This window comes from Emys orbicularis, chromosome 10 (genome assembly GCF_028017835.1).
Source record: "Emys orbicularis isolate rEmyOrb1 chromosome 10, rEmyOrb1.hap1, whole genome shotgun sequence".
Lineage (NCBI taxonomy): Eukaryota > Metazoa > Chordata > Testudines > Emydidae > Emys > Emys orbicularis.
In genome coordinates, this window is record NC_088692.1 from 44,278,377 (window position 1) to 44,291,063 (window position 12,687).

Consider the following 12,687-nt stretch of genomic DNA (forward strand, 5'->3'; position numbering starts at 1 on the left):
GGTGTGGTGTGCGCTGCGTGCACCATGTGCACCATTGCTGGAGATTTTTCCCTCAGTGGTATCCATTGGGCTGGCTCCAGCCCCCTCTTGTGGTGCACGCTCATGCGCCAGTATAAGGGGACCGGCTGGCCCCGCATCCTCTCAGTTCCTTCTTGTTGGCTAACTCTGACAGGGGGCAGGAGGGTGGGTCGTGGAATGGACATGAGCAACGCATCTGGAAGAACAACAGTTACAGAAAGGTTAGTAACCATTTTTAATTCTGAGTGCATGCTCATGTCCATTCCATGTTAGGTGACTCACAAGCGGTATCCAAGGAGGTGGGCTCAGAGTTCATGGACATGCAGATTGAAACACTGCTCTTCAAAAGTTGGCACCATCTCTAGCCTGCTGAGTGATGGCATAATGGGAGGCAGGGCCGGCTCCAGGGTTTTGGCCGCCCCAAGCAGACAAACAAACAAAAAAAAAGCCGCGATCGCGATCTGCGGCGGCAATTCGGCGGGAGGTCCTTCGCTGCGAGCAGGATTGAGGGACCGTCCGCCGAATTGCCGCCGAACAGCTGGACCTGCCGCCCCTCTCCGAAGTGGCCGCCCCAAGCACCTGCTTGGTAAGCTGGTGCCTGGAGCCGGCCCTGATGGGAGGGGAAGATACTGACGACCGGGTCGCTGCTCTGCAGATGTCTTGGATCGGGACTTGGGCCAGGAAAGCTGCTGCTGAAGCCTGAGCTCTTGTTGAATGAATGGTCAAAATGGCAGCAAGTGAAATGCCCGCCTGCTCATCACACATATGAATACAGGAGGTGATCCAGGACGACATTCTTTGGGATGAAACCGGTAAGCCTTTCATCATGTCTGCTATTGCCACAAAGAGCTGCCCGGGTTTGGTCCTCTCAATGTAGAAGGCCAGGGCACATCTAACATCCAACAAATGGAGATGCCACTCCTCTGCATTCCTATGCTCTTTCGGGAAGAAAACTGGCAGGAAAATAGCCTGGTTACTGTGCAACTGCGAGACCCCCTTTGGAAGGAACGCTGGGTGGGGGCGCAGTTGAACGTTGTCCTTAAAGAATACTGTATATGGGAGTTCTGACATAAAGGCCCTAATTTCTGAGACCTTCCCCTCGGTAATCACTATTAGGAAGGCAAGAAACATCAAGAAACACTTCCACTTGGCTAGGTAAGTTGCTCTAGTAGATAGTTACCTACTACCTAGCAAGATCTGGCCAACTTGTTCTGAACAGGCCTGTTTCTTCAGGTTCAACTATGGAGCTTCCATGCAGTCGGGTTAAGGACCCAGAGGTTTGGGTGGAGTAAATGGCTGTGGTTTTGTGAGATCAGGGCCAGGCAGGGCGGAAGCGGCAGCAAGGGCACTAGTGACATGTCCAGCAGTGTCCCTCTCATTGGCCACTGTGACACAAGGAACCATGCAAGGAGGGTGGAAGTACAAGGATTCATGTCCCTTGGCAGGCACATAGTACTACTTCTCTGTCCTCTTTCAAGTGGGAGGAAGAGAAGATGGGGTATGCCATAAGGATCTGACCACACCCATAATGGCTTCATTGACAGGTAGGGCCTCCTTTGACGGGGCTGCTGTGGCCAAAGTATCAATGAGGCTATGTGAGGACTCTTTAAGAACCCCCACCCTCCAAGTCTAGGTTAGAAGCCATCCTTTTAAAAGCTTGTGGTGGGCATTAAAGTCAGCCTGGGGAGGAGGAGGAAGAAGCCTGTACCAGCAGGGAGCCCTCCTCTTCTTCTTCAGCCCCAGCTATGTCCCCCAGGCCTAAGTCCTGTGTGTCAGTACCAGGCTCAGTACCAGAGTCCGGGTCTGTTGCCAGATTGTGAGTTGGAGGAGCCCTCCTCTCGGACAGTACCGTGAACCTGCTGGCACCGCGATGATGGCCTGGCATCAGCAGATGGTCCTGCACTGGACTCAATGTCATTTGCGATTAGGGATGAGTTGATGGTGCCGCTAACGTGCAGTGGAGGTGCAGCCTGACATGGGTTGCACTCCGTTGCACTCCCCTTGTTTGTCCTTCCTCAGTACCGGGTAGCATCCCCTCTCAGACCGTTGCTTCTTATGCTTCTTTCTTGGTACCAGAGATGGAGAATGGTGCCGAGAAGCATGCGGTGCCGGAGATACTCTTTGCATCAAAGCCGAGGTGCTCGTAGCTGAGTCCAATCAGCTTGGCTCTGATGCTGGTTTAAGTGCAACTTCCCTTAGGATAGCCTTTAGTCTAGCCTCCCTGTTCTTCTTTCTATGCGGCTTGAAATCCCAGCAGATTTGGCAACACTGTCATATGTGCACCTTTCCCAGACGCTTTATACAGCTGGAGTGTGGGTTGCTCACTGGCATACGCCTGCTGCAGGAGGCGCAGGGTTTGAAGCCTGGAGCATTCCTGGCTCCAGGGGCGAAAGAAGCCCCTCTAAGCTAAGACGGGGGGGGTGGGGTCCTAACTACACCTCTACCCTGATATAACGTGACCCGATATAACACAAATTCAGATATAACGCGGTAAAGCAGCGCTCTGGGGAGGCGGGGCTGTGCGCTCTGGCAGATCAAAGCAAGTTTGATATAACGCGGTTTCACCTATAACACGGTAAGATTTTTTGGCTCCTGAGGACAGCGATATATCGGGGTAGAGGTGTATATACACTAATTCTATCTAACTATGTACACTATTACATGAAATTAAGACTAATATAACTAATCTAGAGAATAACAGGAAAAAAAACACTGAATGACCGCCTTGCCAAAGCAAGGGAAGCTGTTCTAGCAATGGTCATGGGTGGTAAGAAGGAACTGAGAGGGTGCAGGGCAGGCTAGGCCCCTTATACTAGTGCATAAGCTTGCAGCACCAGAGCTGGCCTGAAGGATACCACTGACGGTAAATTCTCCAGCAACGGTGCATGTGATGTGTGCACACCTAACATGGAATGGACATGAGCAAGCACTCAAAGAACTAGATGTTCTTCTAAAGTTCAATCACATGTTGGCGTGTCTATAGCTCAACCACAATTTATGCAGTGACAACCGAGTGAAATTCTATGACTTGTGTTATGCATCAAGAGGTCAGACTAGATGATCATAATGGACTAATCTAGACCCCTTTCGCATAGTGACTCTCAGTCAGTCTGGCAAATATCTAATTCCTAGAATGAGGGATTGATAGATTGTCCTTTCAACGCTTTGGAGTTTTCACATCTCATGCTACCTTGACAACAGTTCTATCTGCAAGATGCTGAACCCGATCATCCTCTCACAGCAGTTTTACACCATTGTAATTGAGAGGAGAAATGGGCCCACTAGCCTAAGGATTGCAAGCAATTGTTCTTCTCCTCCAAAACTGATCATCACTGCAGCAAGAATTAGAATAAATTCCTCTATTTTCAACATGACACTATGAACTAGCTAGTGTACATGTCCCATCTTTGGTCCTAGAGGATGTGTACCAGACTGTTTGCAGAAAGCTGTACTGGAAGTATTGAGGTTCTCTGTTGTCCTCTTCAGCAAGGATTGGTAGAAATAAAATTTGCTTGCAATCCTTAAAGACTTTCCAGTGTTAATAGGTCAGTTTTTTAGGCTAGCTATCTTGGGAGTGCCCCATAAGTATGCTACAGCTGAAAATAACACTATTACCTTTTGTTACTGTAGGTTAGCTCTACTGTGTACTACACACATTGCCTTTTGTCTTTGTACTTGACCAATGTGCAACACACAGACAGCTTCAACAGGGAACCTGTTCTACTGTGTGCCAACACCTGTGCTACAAGGAAGGAGAATGGAGGGGCAAAGTATCATACTATGTACGTAAGGAGAAACACTGTGGGAAAAAGATTTGAAAATGTATTCTGAGATAACATACCCATCAGTATGTGGCTAAGGCAGAAATAAGAAGAACCACAGAGGTCAGAGATTCAGTCCACTCACTGTGGGCTGGTTTGTTCCCTATATTCTCCAGTGCTTTTCCCATCACTTCTCGAGAGACACTATTCCACAGTCTAACAGATCTTGTTGTCAATAAGTTTTTTTCTGCTATTCAGCCTATGCTTTCCTTTTCTTCATTTCACCCACTGCTCCTAGTTTGTCACCTCTTCAAAGCTCTATTATATTTACAGGAATTATAAAACAAACGTCTCCTGCTTTTCATATATGCATTTTTGAATTAAAAGTTCTATGCAATTATGAACACCAACAAAATGTTACTGTGATAAAACTTTCCTCCCTTAGGATGCTCATGCTGTATGAAGGACATGAAGACAGTTATGTGCAGAACTGAGGTAAGAAGAGCAGTGCAAAAGAGACAGTGCAGCAACTTTTATTTAAAACACAAAGTTTTAGTCTTTCCCATCCCTTTGGGATAGAGACTGGGATAGCAGCCACGGTTTTTGCAACCAAAGGCTGGATAAGAGTTTGTTCCTCAGCTGCCCTCAGTCATCTCTGTTTGGTTTGGAACAGGTAAAATAAACAGTGTTTACAAAATATTTCTCAGTAATGGATTAAAAAAATATATTTATAACATGGAACACATTTTCACTTTAAGCTTTAATCATATGCCTAAATTCTTTGCCAGTATCCCTTTAAACTCGTTCCTCCCCAAACACTAAAATACATTTCTCTCCTTATTAGTGGGATGTTTACCTGATTTGGAAGAAAGCAAAATTAGCCCTAAAAATTCACCACAGACCCCAGCTCCACACAGCAAGCTCAAAGCTACCATTTGTCAAGTTAGTAAGCTTAAAGGTTTTGGTGGCTAAAGTTGTTGCATTCCTAGTGGAGACTGATCTCTAAATGAGCCAACCGGCAGACTCTCTCATGCAGAAAGCTGAACAAGACTAAGGCTACTTTTATATACTGCAAAAATAATAACAGATGTAGAGCTGACAAAACAGAACTTGTGCTAATCCAGCAAGTGTTCTTTGGTCTTCTACCTCTCTGTGCTGAGATCCAGGGTTCACTGGTCAGAGCTCTACTTGAGTATCACCTAATCCAAATCCATTTTAACAGAATGATTCAGGGCTGGCATAACCCACTTCTCCCCTTATGTGACATCTGACTATGGAGATCACTTTACATTCCTGACATCCAGACCACAAATAAAATCTCTAGTTCCTCTGCTAATAAAAGCTCCACAAGAGCTCGCTCAGTTATATTTAGAGCAGCTGATGTGTGTTTCATTTATCAAGTGCAATTCCAGGTGGAAAAGAAACACAGTAGTGTGTGAAAGAGATGGAATAGAGGAGAAAGAATGTCCATTTATTTACCTTGATCATTAGGCATTTTATCTGAGGATTCAGCTACCAGGATAAGCACAGGGGAGTAAAAAACAAGAGAAAGATCACCAAGTCTGAAGAAGTGACAGGCAGTATTTAAAGAACTTCACACAACAGAAAAAAACTAGTTAGAGATTTAAACTTCCATTTTTAAACACCAAAACTCACATAGAAACAATACTCCTAGATATTAAATCGACACATACCTTTTTTGCAAGGTTATTTTTCACCTCTCCTTACAGATATTATCTACATTAACATCTGTCCTATACAATGATTTCTCCATGTTTCCTTAATTGGTACATATTTTCAATGTCTTGTTCATTCCTACCCTTTCACCAGTTACCCATGAACAAGCATCTCTTGATTAAAGAGGCAGTTATATCATACTTGTTCATGTTATATCATCCATGACATTAACATGTAATTGTTTGCAGACCAATAAGAACTTATTTGCAAATCCTGCTGCCTGTACTGTTGGGCAGATGCAACACACTGCACCTGAAGTCTTTAGGTAACTAGAAGTCAGTTTTTCTGAAGCTCACTTACGGCACTGACTATGTAATAACAGCTTGGTGACATATGGGCCAATAATTAATTTAAAAATAAATCTCCACAAACATATGGGTTTAAACTGGGTTATGCGTTTGTTTCCAGCCAAGAGCTGCTGGAAGAATGAAGAGAAAACATCTTCCCTAATCAAACTTCATCTTTTCCTCCGCAGCCCATATTCAATACAGAATTGATGCCCCCAGTTGCTTTTCCTACAGGTATTTTAGGAAATGCTGGAGAACATACATGAGACTTTACCTTTGGGTGTTCTGAACTGTACTGCCTCCGACATAGGCCCCATGCCCTTGGAGTTGCGGGCCTGGATTTTGAAATAATATGGCGTATCAAGGGTTAACTCTTGGATCTGGTGTGTCAATCTGTTTCCCACCACAGGCTCAATGACCCAATCATGTATCTCAGCGTTCACATCTGTGCTGTAGTAAATGATGTATCCTGTTCAAAGGTACCAATAAGATAAAATTTATGCATTAAAGGGTGGGATTTTTGTTGCTCCTTAAATGACTCCAGAGCACAGGTCCTATTGACTTTAGATGGAATAGGTGCTCTTAAACCACTGAGGGGCTTTTGAGAACCGCAACCTCCTTTGTTTCAATATATAAGCATTCATTTAAATATTAGATACACATCCCATGGGAAATTTTAAACCATTGTATTATATCATAAAGTATAACAATGCCACTTAAAATATCAAAATGATCCTACATTCAATTATAGAGAATTCCATTATTTCCATCTTCTTTTCCAATCATATGAAAACAATGTAAAATAATAATTTGAGGACTATTATAAGAATGTTCCCTCCTCAAATATTAGCAGTTTAGAGAAAAATGATAGCTTTAAAATAAAAAAAAAAGTAGTTACAACTTTTTGCTATCTCAGTTTATATTAACAACGAAAAAACGTAAACCTCAAGAGAATTGCATATTGCCTGTAAAGGTATATTAAATCAACATAATCTTTTATTGAACATACTGTATGTATGGCACCATGATGAACTGGCAACATGATTATAATATATATTTAATGACAGTGAATGGGTAGAAACAATGGCATAAAATAAATACTCATTAACAAATACAGGGCTAAACATCAGTAGCCCTATGCACCTGCACAAGGGGATATCTGATGTCCCCTTTCTCCCTTGCATGGACTACCCGTACCATGGGTAGAAGAATGGAAGGGGTTGCGTACTCCACAGAGCTGTAACTTCCTCTCCCATGCAGGTGGGTGGCACCCACCTCTATTCCCCGGGCTGGTCCCATGCAATGCAGCTAAGATCTGCCCTAAGCAAGGAGCAGCATGTAAAGTGGCAATCAAACCCAGAGATTAATGCAATTGAAGACAACACTCTTTATTTTTGTCTCGATTAATTGGTTGGTATTTTCAATATATTGTACAACAAAGGCCTGTAGAACCCAGAAATTGCACTTCTTAATGTTTATTTACATATAAGCAGGGCCGGCTCCAGGCACCAGGCAACCAAGCACATGCTTGGGGCGGCACCTGGTAAGGGGCGGCCAATCTTGGGGTGGCGGGGGGGGCAGCGTGGCGCGGCATTCCGCAGGGGGGGGGGCGCTCCAGCGGCATGGCGCTTGGCGGGGGGGGGTGGGCTCCGGCGGCGTGGCGCTCGGCGGGGGGGCAGCACGGGGCGCGGCGCTCGGGGGGGGGTTCCGGGGGCGCGGTGCTCGGCAGGGGGGGGGGGCGCGGCGCGGCGCTCGGGGGGGGGAGTTCCGGCAGCGCGGCGCTCGGCAGGGGGGGCTCAGGGGGCGGCGCTTTTTTTTGCTGCTTGGGGCAGCAAAAAAGTTAGAGCCGGCCCTGCATATAAGACACCTAAAGTTATGTTAAAAAAACATTATTATGGTTGCAAACAAGCCAGTAGAAGTTAGGGAATGCTACAAATAAAGTTGCCTGTGCAACCTTAATTCACCCCTTTTGTGTGTATGCATTATGATACAGTCTTTAATGACATGATCACATACTGTTTTTTCCACAGGACCCTGTCTCCCTCAGTGCACAGAAAGGCCAGTGCTCACTTTGTGAGCTATTTAGTATCTTGTTTTCTATTCAATCCACCAGAGGGCAGTCTGTTCACATGTTCCTGTAAAATGTGGAATTGGCATACAACTGACATATAAAGGGAATTCTAATGCTTCACATAATGCAATCATTTTATCAGATTCCCTTTTATAGTGTGATTGCAAACGTGATTACAAAACATTTTTAAAACATTCAGCTGTGATAGCTGCACATTCAAACAATAATAAAGCTTAGTCTTGTAAAATTCTGCTTAATCCAGGTGAGCAAACACATTATTTTTTTCATCTTCTTCATCATTTTAAGAGTGGGGAAGCAACTTTTGTGCCTGGATTTTTATGACAATTTTGGATTAAAAATCTAAGTTTGTCTCTTTCTTTTTCACATACACATATATGGAACACTTGATGGGGTGGTATAAAGATTTTATTGGCCTGGATTTGAGATGGCTGCATAATTCGCAAGTGATTAAATGTGGAGTAACTGATTTTCAGACTCAAACCAGTTCAGGTTTAAAGTCCACTAGTACAGAATGAAAGCTAGAAACAGGAGACTTGCACTATTGCAATGAGGAGAGTCTCTTCGTTCCAAAAGGATACACAACCCTTGTTCCTTGCTGTTCAAGGACTCGTTATCAGACCATATTAAACATAAGACATTTTTTAAAGAGGTTACTGAAATGGATGTTACAAGTTTCCTTTCCCTCAGAGTTCTGTTTACTTGGACTCTCCATTTCAAAGATTTTCTAAAACAACACCCTTAGGTTTCCCCAATTTTCTGGCTCTAGGCAGGAAGTACATTTTACTGGCATACATCATTCACTGTTTGAATCCTGCCTTGTTGTCAGAGTCAGCCAGAGCACAGAATCAACCCCTCGACCCCAAGCACCAACTAAATAACCTGCCTATGCAATACTGAAGACGTGGGGTGGATGGGGAGCTGAAAGTAGGCAAACATACAGCAAATCTACCTAAAACAACTTAAATTAAAATTGATGGAGATATCCTATCTCCTAGAACTACCCTCCCAAGCTCAGTATACCAAAAATAAGGACACAGGATCACTTCAGAGAGCGCACACAAACTGCACCTGTAATTTTGCCATTGGCTTCAGACGGAGGCTGCCAGTTTACAATTATTGTCCTAGGTTTTCCCTCTTTGCTCACCACAGTCACATCTTTTGGTGGAGACGTAGGAACTGCAAAAAAACCCCAAACATTCATTAGAAGCATGTAAGTGATCTCACTGAATGCATGTAAATGATCCCATAACCATCCTTTTAAACTTGCTTTGCCACAGAAGTATGGATGCCCAGCAATAGAAACCCAGTATGTTTAATCGCAAGGTAAATCTACCATTCTAGGGCAGCAGTTTTAATGATTTACTCCATTAAAATGGCCAATGCCATATGGTGCATAATATTTCCTTTCCTTAAGGAGCTATCTATTTCTACAGACCAACAGATGCTGTGGATCATGATTGGATAAACAACATGTGTCTTCAATTATTGTCTTTTTTTTTGTTAAACAGACAATATATTTGTAGAAGCAAAGCTACTAGTTAAGAGTACTGACTGGTAGTCCACAATAGTTTAACATTCCTGAAATCCCATCAACTTGTAAAGACACCATTCCATGTTTTGTTTTTATGTAAAATAATAAAACATAAAAGATAAAATTTATCTCTATACAAAAATGTTTGCTCTGGGGCTCAGATCTTGCAATGGCAATTTTCCACCATGAACACATTTGAAACACCAAGGTAAACTCCTGGAGGTTTTTAATTGTAACCTCTGAGAGACCCTTCACTTTGACTACAGGTTTCTGGATGGCTTGCAAGGAAGTCTGCATCTACAGAGGTGTTATCTCTCTTGCTCTCTTTTAACCGAGGTTTATTTGAACTGTGGAAACAGATATGATGAATACATGGCCCTTTTTTTCTTTTTAGTAGCTTGAGGCAGAAGTCTTCTCCCCACCATCCCTCCTGCACAAAAATGAGGAAACGATACAGGCCTTTTACCCCAGTTAAAGGCTTAAATGTGTGAATCAGAATCTTATTGTGAACTGAAATACCCAGATGGGGCTCAGATTAATGGCAATGAACTGCATAGAGCTGATGTCTCCAAAGGTGCAATTAAATAACCAGCTATGCCTTGGAACTATATAACTATAAAAAACAGACTTCTAATTATGTAATTTTTAGCAAACTACATCTGCCATGGAAACTGAATTCAGTAAGAGTACTAGTTAGTGTTGTAATAGTGCTTTTCCTGTTCAAAGTGCTTTATGTATGTTACCTCCTGGTGATTAATCCTCCTGTCATCCCCTGTGTTAGGTTACTAAGTATTATTATCCCCACTATAGAGATGGGGGAAGAGAGGCTCAAAGGTTAGTAACTATTGCCCCAATTCAACAAACGAGCAAAGGTGTTCAAGTGCTCTACAGAACAGGGATGGACTTAAGCTAAGCACGAATCAACCTCTTAGACAAGGCTAGGATGAGAGAACCAGGAACACTGTCAAGACTAGAACTCAGGAGGTTTCCGATTTCCAGGCCTGTGCTTGAACTACAACAAGAAGTTACTCATCTTGTGCAGTAACAATGGCACTTCAAGATGTGTCCCCCTGTGGTTGCTCCTCTATAGGTGTGCTTGTGTCCCTCCGTTGCTGATCAGAAAACTTCAGTAGCAGTGTTCATTGGGCCTGCACATGCACTGTCTCTCCTCATGCTGCGCCACAAGGCTAGCCCGTGTGAGTGGGCTAACGCCTCTCAGTTCCTTCTCTACAACAGAGTCATAGACAAGAACTCTGAAGTAGAAGGGAGGAGGGTGGGTTGTGGAGCACCCGTAGGGGGACACATCTCGAAGAACCGAAGTTATTGTACAAGGTGAGTAACTTCTTCTCCAAGTAGTGTCCCTAAGGATGCTCCACTGTAGGTGACTCCCAAGCAGTACCCCTTCTGGAAGGCCAGGACTTCGGAGTCGGGTCAGTTACAGATGACAGCACTGCGGAACTGAAGATGGCATTGGAGATGGAGTCCCAGTGATCACATAGTGTTCTGCGAAAGTGTGAACTGACTCCCATGTCGCTGCTCTACAGATCTCTGAGCTAGGGTCATTCTTGAAGAAGACAATAGATGAGGAGATCGACCCTGTTGAATGTGTATGAATAGAGTCTGCATCCGAAGAAGTGGGTTGTAGCCCACGAAAGCTTATGCTCTAATAAATTTGTTAGTCTCTAAGGTGCCACAAGTACTCCTGTTATTTTTTAGAGTCTGGAGGGATTATGTTGCGAACTTGATAACACTATCTGATGCAATTTGAGACCCACTTGGAGAGCCTTTGGGCACACTTTCGCAGAACACTATACGATCATAGTGGGACTCCACTATGCCATCTTCGGCTCCACAGTGCTGCCTTCTGTAACTGAGCACTAGGATCTTTCCACAATGGAGAGCAAAAGTGTAGGGAACTTCCTGAAGGACTTTGTCCTGTCCAGATAGAAGGCCAGGGTTCTCCTGACATCTAGAGCATGTAATATAGCCTCCCTGTTGTCTTGGTGAGGCTTGAGGTAGAAGATTGGAAGGTTAATCAATTGATGCAGGTGAAATGGGGAGGAGGTTGCCTTAGGGATGAATTTTGGATGGGGCCTGAGAGTAACCTTGTCTGGAAAAAATACCATGTAGTGGGGATGTGTCACCAGAGCCGCTATCTCTCCTATTCTCCTGGAAAGGTAATTGCTGTGAGAAAGGCCGTTTTCATTGATAGGTATGGCAGGGCCGAAAACCAGTCTCCCTTTTCCAAAGTTGGAATGATCCTTCATAAGGTGATCATCTTGAATTTTTGAGCCTTGACAAACTTATTGAGAGCTCTGAGGTCTAGTATGGGTCTCCAACCTCCCTTCCTTTTGGGTATTAGAAAATAACAAGAATAGAACCCCTTGCCTTGTAGATGTTGAGGTACTGTTTCAATGGCTCATAACTATAGCAGACGATCTACCTCTTGTAGTAAACTTTTGTGAAAAGGATCCGTGAAGAGGGACCGAGAAGGGTGTTGTTGAAGGGGTAGGGAGGTAAAATGCATGAAGTACCCAGTTTGAACCACCTCTAGGACCCATTGGTCCGACATTATGCATTCCCAGGTGCTGTGGAACGCTGCCAATCAGTGGCCAAATTGGCATGGTCGGCTGTGTCAGTCGGGGGGGAGTGGTCTAATGGCGCCTTGACCTGCTCGTCAAAAGTGGTGCTTAGATGTAAAGGGCTGGGACGTAGATTGTGGACCAGATGGTTTGTGGTTAGGGAATTTCCTTTTCTTCCTTTGCAGCTCGTAGTGGTGTTGAGGTTGGTACTGAGACGTGTGTGTTCTACACTGGGATGGGGGACTAAATCATCTCTTTTGTTCCATGTATAGATACCCACTGATCGGAGGGTAGCTCTGGAGTCCTTCAGGGTGTGAAGGGAGACATCAGTCTTCTTGGCGAAGAGCTTCATGCCCTCAAAAGGAAGGTCCCTCAACAGTGGACTGTGCCTCTTTCGGGAAGCCTGACAAATGGAGTCATGACACTCTTTGCATCACCACATCTGTGGAGATAGACCCAGCCACTGTGTCAGCCACGTTGAGGGCAGACTGAAGCAATGTCTTTGCCATTAATTGGCACTCCTGGATAATGGCCTTAAATTTGGCCACAATGTGCTTCTGGCATCTTTTCAATAAAGTCATTCAGTTTTGAGTAATTTATGTAATCATAATTCGCCATGAGGGCCTGGTAGTTGGCGATACGGAATTGTACAGTGGCTGAGGAATACACTTTTTTACCG

At 44.3% G+C, this 12,687-nt stretch overlaps 1 protein-coding gene across 1 annotated transcript in view; it reads right to left on the minus strand.

The window, feature by feature from the left end:
- The window catches only part of NEO1 (neogenin 1), a 527,807-nt gene that overhangs the window by 40,001 nt on the left and 475,119 nt on the right, over window positions 1-12,687 (minus strand). The window contains exons 19-21 of the mRNA XM_065411681.1: window positions 8,964-9,071; window positions 6,078-6,272; window positions 5,259-5,291 (exon numbers count right to left, since the gene is read on the minus strand). Of these exons, the coding sequence (XP_065267753.1) occupies window positions 5,259-5,291; window positions 6,078-6,272; window positions 8,964-9,071 (336 nt within the window). The remainder of the gene's footprint in view (window positions 1-5,258; window positions 5,292-6,077; window positions 6,273-8,963; window positions 9,072-12,687) is intronic.